The 19,322-nt window shown below is 40.5% G+C and overlaps 1 protein-coding gene across 2 annotated transcripts in view; it reads right to left on the bottom strand.

The window, feature by feature from the left end:
* Positions 1-19,322, bottom strand: part of LOC142161143 (solute carrier family 22 member 15-like) — a 128,487-nt gene that overhangs the window by 8,027 nt on the left and 101,138 nt on the right. The window contains exon 10 of one of the 2 annotated variants that reach the window (XM_075216437.1): positions 14,039-14,111. The exons of the other annotated variant lie outside the window; for it this stretch is intronic. Coding sequence (XP_075072538.1) covers positions 14,039-14,111 — 73 coding nt within the window. The remainder of the gene's footprint in view (positions 1-14,038; positions 14,112-19,322) is intronic. 2 annotated transcript variants of the gene reach the window in all.

The raw sequence follows: 19,322 nt of genomic DNA, 5'->3' as shown, positions 1-19,322 counted from the left end.
AAACACTGGCTACACACAGCTACCCCTCGCTGATAAATAGCCACACCCTGTGCATGAAAGAGTTCAGATAATTATTTGGGGCATTTATGTTGTCAGCAACTGGATGTTTTAAGATTTCTGCAGTGACTCTTTCATCTTTCATGTCTCTTCCTTCCATCCATAGCACACCACACCACACCACACCACACCACACCACACCACACCACACCACACCACTGGTAGCTAAACAGAAATGCAGGTGACCAATGGCTGCTTTATTATTGGTTGCTGGTAATGCTGCTGCCACACACTCTTTCTACACCAGCAACTACTACTGCTTTTCTGTCACCTGATGTATTAAGTATTTTTGAACTGCACATATACATGGACATTTGTTTCTCTGCAGGATTCATTTAAGTAACAGTCCTGTTCGGTGCACGAAAAGTAATTCAACCGAAGGCAGCATCCTCTCTCCCTGGGGACAAGAAGCATGGTACTTGGCCACACTCCCAGTATAAAACTGACATGCAGGAGCAGAAGCCAGCAGCTTTTTAGTAGGAGGATGCACCCTCTACATGTAGATTTCAGGTGGTATGTGCTGTGGCGTCCCTAAGAACTGGGGAGCAGAGCCATCTTAACACATGGGCACGCTGGGCAGTTGCCAGGGGGCCTCACGAGCATAGGGGCTATATAAGCTTACAAAATTTTCAGTATATTATTCTGGGAGACTTATTCTGAACCTTCAAACCCTCTTTATTAAACCATGTAGGTGGACTAATCACCTCAGTATCAGCTGTTATCTGTACATGCGCTCTTGCTGTCTCGAATACATATCTTGATTGAAAACAACATACTAATTGTACATAGGCAAGACAAAATCAACACACAATTTTTTTAAGCAGTAAAGTTCTAAAGTTCTTCTAACATGTTTAACAGTCCATGTCAGTTGCCTCCCTCTGCTACCTACTAAACGTAAACAATGAAAGAAATGGAACGGAGCACAATGAAGTTTGAAGGCTATGATGCAACAGTTGCTTTGTTTCTGTTTTCTTGGACTCTATTCTGCACCCTTTGACACAAAAATTTGTTTAAAGCTGCTGTTTCTCCTATCCTTCCAATTCCCCCCTTCCCCCACCACACACGCATGCTAGAAGCATATAAGCTTAACTTTATTGATCATTTACATTGTTACTCCTGTGAGTGGTTGTGTAGGTAGGCCCCAGTGCACTGCTCTATAATGCTGGTAAGACTGCCCTGCGGCAGGAGTTGAAAATGTTATCCAAACCACACTTCTACTCTATGCTACTTGAAGTTTTGTTCAGTACTTTGATCCCCCAAATATTGTTTACTGAAAGCATTGTAAGGTGTTACAAGTAAAGGTTACATGAATACCATAGTATAAACAGGTTAACCACCAAGAAGAGAAGATAGTTGGCAACAGGGAACAAAATATATAAGAAGAACAAGGTCTTCCAATGCAAATAAACAAGGGGATTAATCCTTGTTAAAACAGGTGTTCTCTTGAGAAATGAAAAGAGGCACTGAACAGTAATGTACAAAATATTTTATAAATATATCCAACACCGGATGTTGGCATAAGCCAAAAAACACTACACAGTATTAAAACAATGTGAAAAAGCACTCTATCACATATATAGCATAAGGATATAAAATCCAATCCTGAAATAACATGCAGACAACCGCGGATGTAAATTAAAATTAATTAAACATTGGAATGCGCAACCAAAAAAAGTGTGCCCAACACTTGATAGACCCAGTCCACAGAAATAAGAGCACATCCAGATTGAGAACCTGACAGAAAAGTCTCAATTTGCTGTAGACAGGTCTGCATAAATAATAATAGTAGTAGTATCGTCAGATGTAGACTCCTCCTTAGATAATGAATGAATAAAGTAAACCACACAGTCACCTGAATAGCAGAAGTCCGTCATGGTATAGCTCACACGGCCTGTGGTCTTGTTGCTCCCTTCGGAGATTTCCGGACCAGCTCCTTCCTGTATTAAGGACAAATGTCCGGTACCAGTGACCCGATCTCTCAATCCCGGCTCTAGCGTAAATCACGCGCCGGTAAAAAAACGAGTCTTGCCAGATGACTTCCAGCTTTGGTATCTATGCCGGCAGTGGAGATCGGAGCATGCCGGGGCCGGTGGTAAAGGTGTGTGTTGGTAATAACCCCATGACGTGCACGAATGGTAAGAGTTCAGGTACTGAGACAGTCGTGCATCCGGATCCAGTTCACAAAAAACCCCGGCTGACGCGTTTCGTGCCTGTGCAAGGCACTTTCTCAAAGCCTTCCAATGCAAATGTAATCAATAATATGGGGGGGGCGACAAAAAACAAGGAGGGTGAGGGGAATTAGGGAAGGAGGTCATGTGGGTAGAAGCATTAAAGATAAATACAAACACTTACAAATAACATTGAACTGTTAAACAAAAAAAATCCCATAGAACAGACACTCATGATATGTCTAAAGAGTCTGTGGTTGTGCTTGGGAAAATCTGGGACAGCTGTGTTTAGGATCAAATGGGTTCTATTGTGCAGTGACATTGGTAGCTAAAGCGATAACTTCCTTCCAGAATGATTGAAGCACGGGACACCTCCACCAGATATGCAAGAAGGACCCCTGATGACCACAGTTCCTCCAACAGGATTTCAAGGCACTTTGGAATAGGCCACTGAGCCTAGTGGGGACGTAATACAACTGGTATAGCAGTTTATAAGTATACTCCTTGATGTGTACATTAACAGATGATTTTACAACATCTTTGTATATGTCAGCCCAATACTTTGAGTCTAGTGATTTACCAAGATCAGCTTCCCATTTTAACTGAAATAGGTCTTTTTTACCATTACAAATGGGGAGGAAAACATTATATAGCATTGAAATGAGGCTCTTTGAAGAGTGGACTGAGAGGCAAAGATTCTTTAATTTAGAAACCGATTTTAATTCCTCATTTTAAGTTCAATAAACCACTCACTGGGACCTGCTGAGCCTTATACTAAAATAATTAAACATGTTGCCAAGGCTGTTCTTATCATATAGGCCAAATGGCCACATGTTGGGGCAACATACAATTAGTTGTATACTCATTTTATTTACTTTTAAATTTGTATGGCTAACTGATCTTTTTTTTTTTCTGAGAAAATAGTTAGAGGAGTGGGCATTGGATAGATAAGTGTGAGCGTGTGTGGTGCAATTACTATTTAAGGGCATATTTACCAACAGTAAATAGCGTAGCGCCAACTGTGTGTTACGATCATGCTGCTCTGCTCTGTCTTGTAAAACAATACACAGCAACTGGAAAGACCCCCAAAAGGAGAACTAGCAACTCTCCACGGCTTAAGCTGTGAACTCCTAGTTAGGTCCTGGTTTAGTAAAAAAAAAAAATCTGTTCTTCTCTTCTCCCATTTCAGTGATCACATGAAGCAAGCCTTGCAGGGAGCCTAAGGGCTACACCTACGGTGTAGAAAAGCACACAAATAGATGAAAACTATAAAGACAAAGGAGAGATGTCTCTTTGTAGATGACAAAGCAGAGTGGCAACCAACTGCGCCTTTTTTGTGCTGCTATGAAGAAATCTGATTCAGAAGATGAGAAAAGTTTGCTGGAGGAGTTTGAATAGTTTATGATAAGGCAGGACTTTGATATAAACCAGAGAATGAAATAATGATTTCTTACATTAATCTCATCACACAAACCTAGGCTGTTGTTATATACCACATATAATAAAGAGAAGCTTTTCTGATTTACAAAAGAACAAAGATATAATTACAACAAAAAGCAACAATTTAGGGGATGGTTCAATTTGTTCTCTTTGCTTGTCACTCATCACTGTAGATTCCAGCAAAACTACATTAACATTACAGTTGTCAGACTGATTATGTTTGATATATGAATCAGCAAAGATGAACCTATCCTATGGTACATGCAGTAATAACTAATTTAGACACATAAAAGGTCATTTACAAAACTGCAAAACTTGAAGACTCATGCAGGGGCAGAAGAGTGCATTGCCAGATGCCACGGCGAAATTTGGGTAGGGGCCCAGCCGATGTACATGTGCCCTGGCCCCCACTCTGCTCGAGCAGTGAGCAGGCCTATTCTGAGCATGCGCTGCTCAGATGAGGCCTATATATTAAATTAATCACAAAGGACATCAGTATTATCTTTATTACAGGAGTAATTTTTGTAGGTTTGAAGCTTTTTATTACACTTCTTGAATGAAGCGGTGGTAGTCAGCATATCCATGTTGACTACACCGACAACACTTACCCCGACACGTTCAGTCCGGACGGCTGCGTCACCGCCGAGGATCCACGACGACTCTTCTGTGAACTGACTTCAGGCAATCATAATGGACGAAGACGCCGGCGGGACTTGATTACGTCAGTGAGATAGGCGACGCTGTTAACGCTGCTCTTGAAGTCGCTTCACAGAAGAGTCGCCATGGATCCTCGTCGGTGAAGCAGCCGTCCAGACTGAACATGTCGGAGTAAGTGTTGTCGGTGTACTCAGCACCGTACCCTACCCGAATGAAAAACACCTATAAATACACTTTCTCACACAAGTTGCAAAATGTGTCTCAGAAGAGTCCTGAACAAAATTCATGTCATTTTGTGGTAAAAAAGGCTGTGAACATTATTGCAAACCAGGGAACACACCTAGTAAATGTATGCGAATGTATGTGTGACTGCATATTACGTCATCATTTAGGTGTTGAGAGAGTTTTAAAGTATTCACCTTATAATAGTTAAATATTATTTCAATACATTTATCTTGAAACGTTTGCAATATTGCTCTCATGAGCCTTTCCAGCAGGAAAAAGGGATGATGAAATCTGTTACACTGCTACATATAACGTAAGCGGCTGAGAAAGTTCTACTAACCAACATGATACATAGGTGCATGTGATTGTATTTAAACATGATGCTCTTACTACCCACAGTGCACGCAGTACACTTGCACTGGAGCCCCCAAGCTTGAGGGAGAGCAATGCTATAACCATTCGTTCACTGCACTGCTAAGCTAGTATCATGTGAATTACGTATACTCACTGCCTGCATTTATAAGTCATTAGGAGAGACCAGATGGAAGCCGACATTTTCACAATCATGTCACAATGTTGAAGCTCTTTAATAGGCAAGAAAGCACCAGCAGCTTTGTGTGTTGCTTCTTTTCATCATTGATGAGCATAGCAGTAGCATCTTACTACAGATTAGCATAGCACCGGGCATTACTCTTTCTGCTGGGGGCTTAATATCACCGATGGGCATTTTAGTGGCTTTATTACTTATTGTCATAGTATTGCATTACAGTAAGTGGTGCTGCATATCATTATTGATTGGTATATTAGTGGCATATTACTACAGGTGGGCATAGTACTGAACAACACTATTCATCATGTAACTATTACTACAGATGGGCAAATTAGTGGTAATTACTACTAATACTGTGCATATTTTTACTTATAGGTATATTACTGGGTACTATTTCTGCTGTGATTACTACTGTCATATTAATACTGATGTGCATATTGCTACTGAGGAACATATTACTAGTGTATTGCAACTGATGGGAATATTACTGTTGCTTGGCACGATACTGGTAATACTCGTGCAAAGCCTCCAATTACTGGGGATTATACATATTACCTTGGCTGCCATTTCAAACTTCATCTTAGGCAGCGGAAATTCTGGGCTTGATCCGCAAGCCCCTGGAGAGGAAAGGCAGAACATTTATAATTTCTGCACTGGGGCCAGCGAGTGTCTTGGTCATCATCATAATTTATTTATAAGGCTCCACAGAATACGCAGAGCCTTACAATCAACAAAATATAAACAGAACAATATAGAAATAATTAACTTGCAAGAGAAACCATAGAAACCATAGAATCAGTAAAATCAATACAAGAAGAGACAACAGAGGAAGAAACTACATAATACACTGTTAGGATTGATATCTGTCTTGCATCCTGCTAACTATCCAGTTCTGTTATGCACTTCAGCTACATAGATGTGCCTCCCTCAGAAAGAACGGTTTCCTGCATTTGCAGCATTTGATAGCTCAGAGGTCAATCTGCAATCATAAGTGGCTAGCTAGTGCTGGCGACCATCGTTGTCATCATCATCATATGTGGATTTGTACAAGCCTTCAGAAACCCGCAAGTGAAATGGCTACTGATGTGTTGGGTATGAAACGTCGACGGAAGAAATGCTGACATAAAAATGCCAACAGGCTAAATGCCAGTATTACAATTTCCCCAACACTGCTAAAATGCTGACACTGTGATTGCCGACAGTAACAATGCTGACATTAAATCGGCAGTGCTAGTGGGTCCAGCTGTTATAGCCTTTTCATTAATACAGTCAACATAATTTTCTTTAACTGGTCATCAACTGGTCTATGGCTTTCTCAAGCATTTTTCATGCCACAAAAGACCACTTACTTCTGGATAAAAATAAATAAATAAAAAAATAGGATTGAATACATTTGCTGTCAAAATGAATACTTACACTGAAATAGGGTTTAAAATAAAGTTGTAGCCTCACAAGTGGCTCTTCAATCAAAATGAACCACTTGTAAAATGTAAAATACAAGCCTAGTGTTATTAAAATAAAGATAGTGATCATCTCTAAAAAAAAAAAAAAAAAAAACAATTAAGTGCCCTTTTCTTTGCCCACCATCTTATGTATTCATTTTACTGCTATCTTAAAAGCTTTTCTTGATGGTGTATTTTAAAGTGAATATTTAGGACGGACTGAATTAATATTAATTCTATGATTTTATATTCATGTTTGAGCGGATTTCTTAATGTCTGCTATGTTTGATTTTGAAATATAGGAAGTGGGATTAATATTAAACCTCCCAGCTGCCATATGATTTGGAAGACCACAGAATTTTTTTTCTTTAAGAACTTCACAACATTTCAAGATACATAGATTGAAGATGTTACTATAGCAGCAGATGTAGATAGCATCAGGAAGTACTTTTGCAATCTTTACTCTTAAGCCGATACATATGAACTCCTTATATTTGCTCAGATATGAGTCATTTTTGGATTCATCTTTGGAATAATAAATTCACTAGTCTATAATATCTTTATCTTTTATGGAAAAATAAATACATTTTCACCAATTTTAGAATACCTTAATTTCATGAACAATTGCTATAATAATTGAATGTTTAGGTTATAGGAAAGTCACTAGACTTCCACAAGTAGCTGCTTTTATAATCTTTTTTTCCTGTATTGTAAATGGTTTTTTTTCCACATTTTTCAACTCTCTTGAATGACTTTTTCAAGGTTATTTTTAATGGGATATTGTAATGTGATAACATTCAAAAAAATTCCCATGGTTAATCTTGCAGTTGTTTAAATAGTACAGGGATTCATTTGTTCCATGGACATGAACTGACATCTCGTTTCCCAAGCACTTTTATTTCAATATTTTAAAATATCTTCTCCTTATGCTTAGAAGCAGGCGCCTAGTTTATGCATCTATCAGTGCCTCTGATCTTCACAATGAAGAACATATTAACAGGATCATACTCACTTTTTCAAGGTTCATGCATATTTAGAGCCTGGTGGCAATGTCGAAAATTTGTACAGCCATTAATGAACAGTGAAGAAGCAGCTGACACAGCAATATGTTAAAGTAAAATGCTTCTATTTTTCAATTCTTTGCCTGAAATGGCAAAACAACAAAGTTCTCTTTGGCCAGCAAAATACACCAATACAAACTAGGTTGATACTAGAGATGCTCAGGCTCGGTTCCCCGAGAACCGAACACACCCGAACTTAGCAGATACGAGTACCGAGCCGGCTCGGTACTTACGCGCGTCCTCGGAATTGAAAACGAAGCAAAACATCATCGTTATGTCGACGGATCTCGTGAGTTTTGGATTCTAAGTACCGCCCTCCACGGTGATCCAGCGCAATTTCACAGAGTGACAGAGAATGGGTAGCACAGTTATTAGCAGTCCCTATTGTACTTGGGCAGTGTCATAGGTAGAAAAGAAAAAGGAGGGGTAGCAGTGTTCTTCAAAGTTTCCAGTGACAGTCAGAAGAGCTCCATTGCTAATTGTCATTGCTGAAATATAAATAATAGGTCTGGCAGGTTTGGTCTTCTAAATCTGGGTTCACATTGTACTGTGTTATATAGGTAAAACACAAAGAGGAGCGTTCCATTGCTCCATTGCTAATTGTCATTGCGGAAATAGAAATAATAGGGCTGGCAGGCTTGGTCTAAATCTGCAGTCATATTGTACAGTGTTATATAGCTAACACACAAACAGGAGAGCTCCATTGCTAATTGTCATTGCTGAAACAGAAATAATAGGGTTGGCAGTGTTCTTCAAAATCTGCAGTTACATTGTATTGTGCCATAGCTCACCCAGAAATAGGAGAGGTGGTGGTGTTTAGTGCTGAAACAGAAATTCAATAATAGGGCTGACAGTGTTATTAAAAGTCTCCAGTCACATTTTACTGTGCCACAGCTCATACAGAAAAACGAGGTTTGGAAGTGTCCTTGTCACTCTCCAGTCACATTGTTCCTGTCACTCTCCAGTCTCAGTCATGATGCTACTAACCCCTCTACCTCATGTGCTAAAGCATATGTTCAAGTGAATAGTGGCTTTAAGTCAGGGAAACAAAAATGTAAATAAAAAGTTTGTACCTTTTTAAAGAAAAAAACACCTCTCTAATAAAAAGTGAAAGTTTACTGTAGAACAACATAAAATTGCTAACATGCCACTCTACCCAAAATATTACCAAGCATACCAGCATCAGCAAGCTCCCTTCTCTCGGCACCTGCAATCTACACTGTCATCATATTCACCCTCATCAGTATGTACATCATCCTCAAACAGTATTAATTCATCCCCGCCTGAATCCACCATCACAGAAGTCTGTGTATATTGATGTAATTGCCGGTAATGGCCTTCCTCATGGAATTTATAGTTCATTTTACGGAAGAGCTGTCACGATTTTTGGGCAATTCTTTTACTTCAGACCAATTGTTAAAATGTTGTGCAGACTCATCTGCATCACCACTGGGTGTCTTGGGAAAGCTACGTTTTTACCTAGCAGCAATTTCCAGAGAAACTGAAGGAGGAGACATCAATGTGTCATGTATCACTTAAGCTGACAGCTTGCTGACCAGGAGCTCATTTTGTCTCTTGAGATCTGGGTCAGTTGGAAAGAAAGAGAAGACATAGCTCTTAAACCTAGGATCAAGCACAGTTTCCAAAATGTAATGATCTGATTTCAAGATGTTGATAACTCTTGGATTCTGGTGAAGCGAATATTGTACTTAATCTACAAGTCCAACATAATTAGCGTAATTGCTTTGTATCATTTCCTCCTTCAATTTCTCTTGCTGATTTTCAAAAAGTCTAATTAGGGGACTCACTTGACTCAAGCTAACAGTGTCTGCACTCTCTTCACAGGTAACTACTTCGAATGGTTTCAGCAGCTTGCACAACACATAAAGTATTCTGCACTACGCTAGACTAAAGTCCATTCCTTCTAAATTCTATTCTTCTTGCAGCTGCTGCATTCCCCTACATCAGGGGTAGGCAACCTGTGGCTCTCCAGGTGTTGTGAAACTACAAATCCCAGCATGCCTTGCCACCAATCAGCTGGTTATCTACTGGCAAAGCATTCTGGGATTTGTAGTTTCACAACACCTGGAGAGCCGCAGGTTGCCTACCCCTGCCCTACATGCTGTTGCAAAATCCCCAAAAAGACCCTATATATTTGGGGACACAGACAGCATCGCATGCATGTCATTTTTAAAAAATTCTGTACCACCAAGTTGATTGTGTGAGCTAAACAGGGAATGTGATGGAATCCCCCCGCTGTAATGCTCTAACAATATTGGTGGCATTATCAGAAATCACATATCCTCAGGAGAGTCCAAGCAGGATAAGCCATGTTGCAATGACATCCCTTAGTTTTTCAAACAGCTTGTCAGCAGTATTACCTCTGACCTGCGCCTTGTCTCATCTCTGATAACCACTTCTCACTCCCGCCTTCAAGACTTCTCCTGTGCTGCTCCTCATTTATGGAATTCCCAACCACGCTCAATCAGACTTTCCCACAGCCTTCAAATCTTTAGATGCTCTTTGAAAACCCATCTCTTTTTAAGAGGTGACCTTATCCTCGATAAAACTATTCACACTAATGCACCCTCACAATTATCCCAATCTCCACTCTGAGCCACACTCGCTCCCCCTGTTTCAGCTGTGCCCTCTTTCCTTTAGAATGTACGCTCTCTAATGAGTAGGGTCCTCCATACGCTTTGTTTTCATGTCTCCATTCATTTTGTCTGCCTTGTCTGTTTTTGTTTTACGTATGTACTGTTTTATGTATGACCTTGTCTTCCCTACTGTATGGCGCTGTGGAGCACTTTGGTGTCTACGACAATCTACGATAATAATAATATTATAACCCGCAGAACTGTTTCACAATAAATAGGCTGGCAAAGGGTATTAGTACATAATACTCTCTATATTAAGTAAGAAAACTTGCTGGAATTTGAACTGCTGAATCAGGTCAATTTCTTTACTGTGAGATTTAATTTGATTTAAAACCATCATCACCACGCAAGAACTAGATATTGTTAGGATCGCAGTTACTGATAAGCCTTTAGAACTGGGCGAGTAGAGGTCTTCACCTATAGCAGCTGCCTTTCCCATAGAACGGAAAACGTTAGCCGGTACTCGGAAGCCCCATTATTTCTCTATGGTAGTAGAGGCTTATCAGGATAACCACAGTGTAGGATAAGGTAACTGGAAGACTGGAAGCGGAGGCCGGGGCCAGACCTGGGTGACGGAACCGTGGCTAGAAGAAGGGTCAGAATACAGGCCGAAGGTGAGGGCTGACAGCATTAAAACAGGTCCAAAATTCAAGCAAATTTCAGGGTCACAGGCAAAGAAGCAATATCCAAAATCCAGGCAAAAGGTCAGGGCAACAGGCAAAATCCAAGAGTTCAGGCAAGGTTACAAGAAGAATCAATCAGGAAAGTCAGGAAACAAGCAGGTCAGCAACACACAGGCAGCGGACGCTATAACCGACAGGGAGGCTAAGCCCCCCCTGCCTTATATACACAGACTGGCCAATAGGAAGCAGTGGAGCCCAGGAGGTAATAATCAGCCTCATCGAAGCTCAAGAAGTGCCTCTGCCAACCCTTGAGGCTCTTCTGGTACAACAGCAATTTCACATTTAAAGGGGTCTACAATCCAACTGACAGCATGTGAATCGGCAGCATTACCCCCAGGAATTTAATTTTTACCCCATTTGGGTTAATTTACCCCTGTTCCCTGACCACTGGCCTAGACCATCTGATCAAATCCCACAGAAGAGATACTGTAGCACAAATTGCTGAAAATGTTAATTTTAGCTATGATAAAAAGATATCAGAGCCACAGTGCATCACAGCTTGCCGTGCTTGGGGCTGCGTAGACGTAGATCGGTCAGAGTGCCCATGCCGACCCCAGTCGAACACTGAAAGCGCCTACAAAAGGCATAGGAGCACCAGAATTGGACTATGGTGCAGTGGAAGAAGGCGGCCTGGTCTGATGAATCACATTTTCTTTCACACCATACGGACAGCCGGGTGCGTGTGTGTCATTTACCAGGGGTGAGATGGCACCAGGATGCACTATGGGAAGAAGGCAAGCCAGCGGAGGCAGTGTGATGCCCTAGGCAATGTTCTGCTGAGAAGCTTTTGATGTTATTTTGATATGATCACCTATCTAAACACTGTTGCAGACCAACTGTTGATTCATGGCAATTGAATTCCCTGATGGAAGTGGCCTCTTTCAGCAGGATAATGTGTCCTGCCACTCTGCAAAAAAAGTTCAGGAATGCTTTGAGGAACATGACAAAGAATTTAAGGTGTCCCCACATCTCACTCCAATCGAGCATCTATGGGATGTGCTGGAAAAACAAATCAAGAGCCATGGAGGTCCCACCTTGCAACTTACAGGACTTAAAGGATCTGCTGCTAACATCTTGGTGCCAGATACCACAGGACACATTTAGAGGTCTTGTGGAGTCCATGCCTCGACTGGTCAGAACTCTTGACACACGAGGGAGACCTAAACAATATTAGGTTTTAATGTTGTGAGTGAACGTTATATGTTATAGTAAAAATGTTTAAAAATGCTTCCTGTAAGTAATTTTACGAAGTGTCTCTAAGTCTACAGAGTACAAGGGGCTAGGAGAGATATGACCAGTCTCTATGGAATGAAGAGCCACAGGGTTAAACTTCTCCTTAGGAGTCCCAATTGTTGTAATATACCGGAGAAAGCAGTCTTATGTTCATTTAATCCCAGTGATCTCGTTGTACAACCCACATATATGTGATAATTGACAATAAGTGACTAACAGAGTCACTGCTTCTGAATAACATGGCATAAAAACTGTGAATGTAAAATGTACTTTAAAAATAAATAAGTATTTCTGTAATCACCTGAATAAGTGTTTAAGTAGCACTTAGGATTCTTACTAATTGAAAATGTAATCCTGTGTATTTCTTGACACCCCAGGATCAGCATGGTATACCCACAGGTTTTTTCTTTATCCCATCAGTTAATATAGGGTTTGGACTGCACATTAGCATCACCACTAAGTGCACACAATTACAGAATCACAACATGTCCTTCCAAAATCTTAAGAAGTTGAAAAATCAGACAAGAATGATACTGTCAACCCATTTATTCCACACATGAAAGCAGTAAAAAACAATAGTTGTTAAAACTATGATATCTAATTTATATTGATTAAAATAGTGGAAAAGTTATAAAAGTAATTTTTGCCTAGCATTAAAAGGAAAATAAAAACTAGTAAGTGAACAAAAATAGACGGTTGTTGAGTCACTCTTGTAGTTTTCTAATAACATGGTACATAAAATGGGAATTATTATGCAGATCTTCCCTAGCTGAGAGCTTGAACCCAGCACATACAATACTTTATTGTAATTAAACTGATTTTGTATGTCTATATTTGTGTATTTATAGGATGACTGAGTTCTAAAATATAAAGATAAACTTCATGGGCTTGTATTTCACATGGAAACTCATATGCAAAATACTGATGGTAATTTATAAGGATAGGAACACATACAAATCACCTACGAAATTGCTTATGTCTCAGTCATGAAATCATTGCATCAACCTCCGAAGTGATCTCTTGCCAAAAGCAATGTGTACTGCACATCTGGTAATGTTTACTCCTGACTTTAATTATCTACATTAATGGCAGGAATATTTCAAATTATACAGTGATACAAGCTATAAGATGGCAGCTGCTTGATTACTTTAACCATTATATTTCTTTCACATGTGCAGAGAAATACACAGGTATTGAGAAAGCATGATGTAGGTGTATAACATAAAATAATAGGATGATGGTAAACAGGGGGATCCTTTCAAGGGAAGGTGTTGAAGCAAGAGTGTGATCATCCCCTATCTCTATTATGTCAAAGCCCCTCACCTACAGAAATGTGCTGATAAATTCTTTTCCACTTTGGGGGTCTGGTGTGAATTATGCATTCCCGTTCCACACACTTCCTATCTGACCTGCAGCCTCAGGGAAGGAAGTGCACTACATCTGGTTTACCTCTACATGCAGTAAAACACAATGTGTAACAGAGCCTCAAGTTGGCATACAAGGGCTGGTGTCTGACAAAATGCCAACTTTCAAACACTGTCATTCCTTAGCTAAGACACTTCATAAAGTTTTGTCTGAAATAATAAAGGAAGCCTCACAAACAGGGATTGCAGCCCATCATGTAGTTTTACATCTGTTACTTCAGGGTTCGGCTCTTGGGGTGTTTCTGAGCACCCTGGGAGACTAAATCCAGCAAGAGCTGGCAAGCTAGCGTGCCATCAGTTGTTCATCCCTGCATAGCACACATTTCATAAACCTAATCCATACCATATCTGCGTTTCAAGGCACATATCTTATTAGAAAACATCACAATACAATAATATAATCTATAATGTACACAGCCCATAAAAAGGAATAGACCTTACCATTGATGGTACAAAGGGAGCAAGGATACCACCAAATCTGCATGCCATGGCGCATACACCCAATCCTGCATTCCTGCAACACAGTTAAAATAAATGTATGAAGATCACCAAAGTAGTAATGAGGAAATAATAGATGAAGAAAACTTGCTCTATTCTCCCAAACCAATGGGGGTAAATGCAGGGAAAATACAAAAATAAAAGTATTACTGGCCAGCTTTAATGTAACTTTGTCTGTGCATTTTAAATCTCACCCCCTACAGTGCAACACTGTTCTGTATTCTGGATATGCTCCTGACCCCAAGTGAGATCCATAGTTACCTATTTTTGCTGCTGTGTTTTTTAATATACACCAACTGCACAATACAGTTTCTCTTATTGTGGAATTATCCCTGTATATTCTTATTGTGCAGTGTTCATGAACTAATATTTATTAAGGATAAGTTTTTAAAAAATATAACAAGATAATATAACCACATTCGGTGAACATGTCATGATGAGTGTTGTAGTGCATGTAAACTTGGATGACTATCTGTGACATACTAACATGGACCTATCCAGCAGCAACTCAAGCATGTAGCCCCAGGTGTTAATTACAGGGAATATAGGAAACTAGACAATTAGAGCAAAGGATAAATTACAGTCGTCAACAGCCCAAGGTCAGCAAATGTCAGTTCAGCAAGGTACAGAATCACAATACACAATAGTCAAAGCCAAAGCAGAAAATTAGGCCTGGCAGCAAGCAAACAGTGTCAAGACAAAGCAGAAGTCAGTACACAAGAATTATATTCAAGAGTCAGTAATATGGAACCTATCTCACACAATGATACAGCATTAGACCTTGATATATGTAGTGCATTACAAGTGTGCTGATGTAGAGTTGGTCACAAAATGGAAGTAAATTACACATTAAAAAAAAAGAGCACTGAAAAATAGTATATCTCTGCCCATACGCAGAACCATACACATCTCAAGATGTGTCCGCTTCAGCAGCAAATGCGTCTGATTTATGACAAGTTATCATCAGCAGCAGTGGTGATATATACGGTGATATGGCATAACTCCACTTCTCCGACTGCCGTCATTGTAAAGCTATTAAATCCCATTCACTTACATTTTTCATACCGTCACTTCTAAATGTCCACTTTGACCAGTGATCATCAGCACCTGTCCTATAGATCATAAAAGGCGTATATGCATGTTTAAGCAGGTCCACACTGTGCTAGACCAATATTAGAGCGCCCCTTCTCTCCAGCAATCCGCCCTCTGCATAGGTGCATGTGTGTGCTTCCACTTTCTGGGCATACACAGAGCGATTTCATGAAAGATAGACTATGCAAACTGGAGTACATCCCACTCTGCATCAGTGCCTGTGTGCGCAGTCCTGTGTCACAACTTCAACATAGGCCTGGAGAGGGCCAGCACCCTGGAGAGAGCCAGCACCCTTTGGCCTGGAGAGGGCCAGCAGCCTTTGGCCTGGAGAGGGCCAGCAACCGTTGGCCTGGAGAGGGCCAGCAACCGTTGGCCTGGAGAGGGCCAGCACCCTTTGGCCTGGAGAGGGCCAGCACCCTTTGGCCTGGAGAGGGCCAGCACAAGTAAGCAGTACATCAGGAATACAGGCTCACAACAACTGGCTCTTTCCGGAAAGAATGACGATGTGGAAAACACATAATGAGCCAGTAGCTGTCGCTTCCCTGCTGGATAATTCTGGCTTTGAGTTTTTCCCTCTCAAGAAGCCATAGCACAAAATATCCTAAAACAAACAGTTACTGCCCACACAACCACGTAGAGGCTGTAAAGTATTGTACCTAGATGTCATTGCTGTCCTGTTTAGCCCAATCTCCAAATGACCAGATCTATGACTGATTTCACTACACACCAAATACAGGGTGATTCAAAAGTCGCAGTACACCCTTTTATTTCAAAAACTCTACAGGAATTGGGCCCATTGGCCGATTTCAAGATGGCGCCCATGTTTGGTACATACCGTAAAAGATAGACCACGTCACCCATACCTTACTGGAGTATTCAGGTTTCCCAATTTCCTGTAGAGTTTTTGAAATAAAAGGGTGTACTGCGACTTTTGAATCACCCTGTACTATTCATCCACACATTATTCCATACATTAAAGTGGAACTCTAAGCTGGCCACTCCCACTGTGATAATGAAGAGTATATGCAGCTAAAGTGAGAGATGTCAGCTGGTGTCAAATGAACTAGCAATTATGAGAGAAAAGTAAAGTAAAAAGTAAAGTTATCACCATTAAAAATAAAGGTAAAAGTCCCAAAAATGAGGATAAAAACAAGTATATTTATTTTTAAGCTTTTATACCAGACATTATAATCAAAGGTTTAAAATAATTAAGGGGATTGTCCATATGTGCCATTAGTTTCAGGTAATGATTTTACTTTGGCTGCTATGAACATTTCAGTCTTAAATCAACCATTTGTGAAATATCGCACAAAGCTCCTCTGCAGATGAACATCAAAAGGCAGAATAGGGTCGTGCTCCAATGTATGCACATAGAGAAAAACATAGACGCAGCTGTACAAACTAAAGTGTGCAGTAGATCCACATTTTTTAAACTAAAAAAAAATTACACTCATATTTACTTATATTTTCAGAAAACTTACTGCCAGCTGCAATGTGTCCTGCAGGAAATGTCAACTTTATCAGTTTAACTTTTTATGTAACACAATATAGATTAAAAAAAAATAAGCAATATGGATTTTTAACAGTAAAAAGAAGCGTGATCCTGGAACTTAAAATGTGAAAGGGGTGTGCAGTGGAATAGACTGGAGGTATGCTAGGTAGACCAGGGTATGGTCTAAAGCATTTCTTATTTTGAAATCAGGAATATTGAAAGGTCTCACTTGTAGGAATAAGTAGTTTTAAAATAACAGGGGTTTTTTTATAGGTGGAGTACAGCTGTAAATATATTAAAAACATTATTAATGTACTGAGGAATTAACATTTAAAATAATGTATGTGCAAGGAACCCCTCCAACTGGTACAACACCACCCGGAGTTTACTCTGACAGTCAGGTGTTCACTGAAGCCCCTAGTGGTGGGGACAGACTTGGCTTCAGACTACAGAGGGTCGTGTGGCGTGTACCAGCTGCGGAGAACCCAGGAGCAGAGAGTAAAGGCAGACAGCAATTCCAAAGAACAGGCCGAGGTCAGGGGTCACTTGCTAGAAAGAATCGTCAGGAAACACACCAAGGGTCGAGGTCACGGGCAAATCAGCATAAATGGGAGTACAGGCCAAAGGGTCAAGGGCACAGGCGAAAGACAAATCCAGGAAACAGGCAAGGGTCATACACGGCAGGCAACAATCCAAAGGCTTAACACCAAGAGTACAGGAGTACAGCAGCAGGCAGCAACACAGGAACTGGAAGCTATAACCGGCAGGGAGGCTAATCCCTCCCTGCCTTAAATACACAGTGTGACCAATCAGAGCCTAGCTCTGAAACTGCCCCCAGCCTATGCCTAATGAATAAATTAAATTAAACTATTTACTGAATTAGCCCGCAGGCTAGTTTACTACTTGCGCACGCGCGCAGCAGTTCTCCTTTGCTGGGACGCGGCGCTCTCTCCTTCAGCGAGCCCCGGAAGTGACGTCCCGGTCTTCATAGCGACGGCCGGGATGCCTGTGAGAGAGTTGAGGCACCGCCGCGGCTCGTAACAGTATGTGCTTAGTTTCAAAGGAGCACTTTCACTTTATATTCACAGGACGATACAGTATAACAATGGAGACAGGTTTAGACACTATACAAGTAATAAATGGTATTAGCTGAAGATCACAGCGTAGTAGTACTAGCAGCAGTCACACTGGACAAGTAATAAATGGTATTAGCTGCAGATGGCGTCATTTGGCTCCGCTCCCTAAACATCAATCACATTTTCTGACCAACTGCGGCAGAGAGCAGGGCCACAATGATGAGCGATTCTCATCCTATGCCCCCCCCCCCCCCCCCCCCCCGCCACTTTACTACTTAGGTGGTTAGGAACCAGGAGGTTAGCCTGCTCTCCCGAGAATCCAGGAGGACTCCCAGAAATTCTAGAGTGTCCCGGCCATTCCTTGAGAGTAGACAACTATGTGATGGATCAACTTTAAATGGCTGACACATTCATTCTTGCGTTACAACTATCTAATAATACTCTACTGGGCATTTTCTCAATATCACATGGAAAAATTCATATCACATTATCATGAAATATTAGCATATAGAATTAGTCTGCACCCACATAATATGCCCAAATCACATTATCAGACTCCTGTAGGACCTCATTCCCAATGCCACTTTATAAATGTTTTCCATGCATGTTTTATATTTATAAAACATATTTGTACACAGCTCTATCAGAAGAAAGCATAGTCTCTGGTGTTACTATACCCACTGGCATTCTTACTTCCTGTGCGTTACTGTTTTTTTCTGAATACTACTTGTTCCATTTAAGTGCGCTTCCACATTCTTGGAAAGACTACTAATGCTAGTAATAACTCAGCGCTGAGGTCATGGGTTCTATTCTGACCAGGGCCCTATCTGGCTTCCGACAAAAGAACCAGAGATGGGTGGGTGTGGGAGTGTGTGGGTGTGTGGTAAGGAAATTAAACGGTAAACTCCAGTGAGGCAGACACTGATGAAAATGATTACATATTCTCTGTACAGTGCTGTGTAATATGATTGGCACCAACAAGAATATCTAATAGATCAAACATGAATTGAATGCCATTAGATGCATTTTTTGCAGCATTGTTTAAAAACAAACAATAAAAACATGTAAGATGACAATGTGTATGTGGCCAAAATGTGATTACATCAATGCACAACCTCATTCAAAATGCTGAATTCTTCTGAAGTACTTTTAAAGACAGCAACATTATGCAGTGACAACAAATCCTTCAGACTACATATCGGATAGTTAAAGAAATGATGTCAGGAAGTAGTTCTGAAATCCTACTGTCACCTCAGTTCAATTCAGTTATTTGTTTTATAAACACATTTACAGATTCCACTTACACAACCTATCCGATCACCTATAGGGGGCGCTAGCAGGTCGCCCACTTTCCCAAATATATTGGATTACAATAATTTATGCATGAAGCATCAAAATAAAGGTTGTGGTTAACAACATTTTAATGAACTGTGAACTATGTTGGCTCTATATAAAATGAATGTTATTAAGAATATTATTCTGCATCATTTCATTCCTCAGTGGATGCTGTAATCCCATTCAATGTAAAATCCAAGGCACCTGAGACCTAGTTGAGTAGGTCTAAATC

The sequence above is a fragment of the Mixophyes fleayi genome, chromosome 6, assembly GCF_038048845.1.
Source record: "Mixophyes fleayi isolate aMixFle1 chromosome 6, aMixFle1.hap1, whole genome shotgun sequence".
NCBI classification, from domain to species: domain Eukaryota; kingdom Metazoa; phylum Chordata; class Amphibia; order Anura; family Limnodynastidae; genus Mixophyes; species Mixophyes fleayi.
Note: the sequence above shows the minus strand (reverse complement) of the source record. Positions and strands in the feature narration are given on the sequence as shown.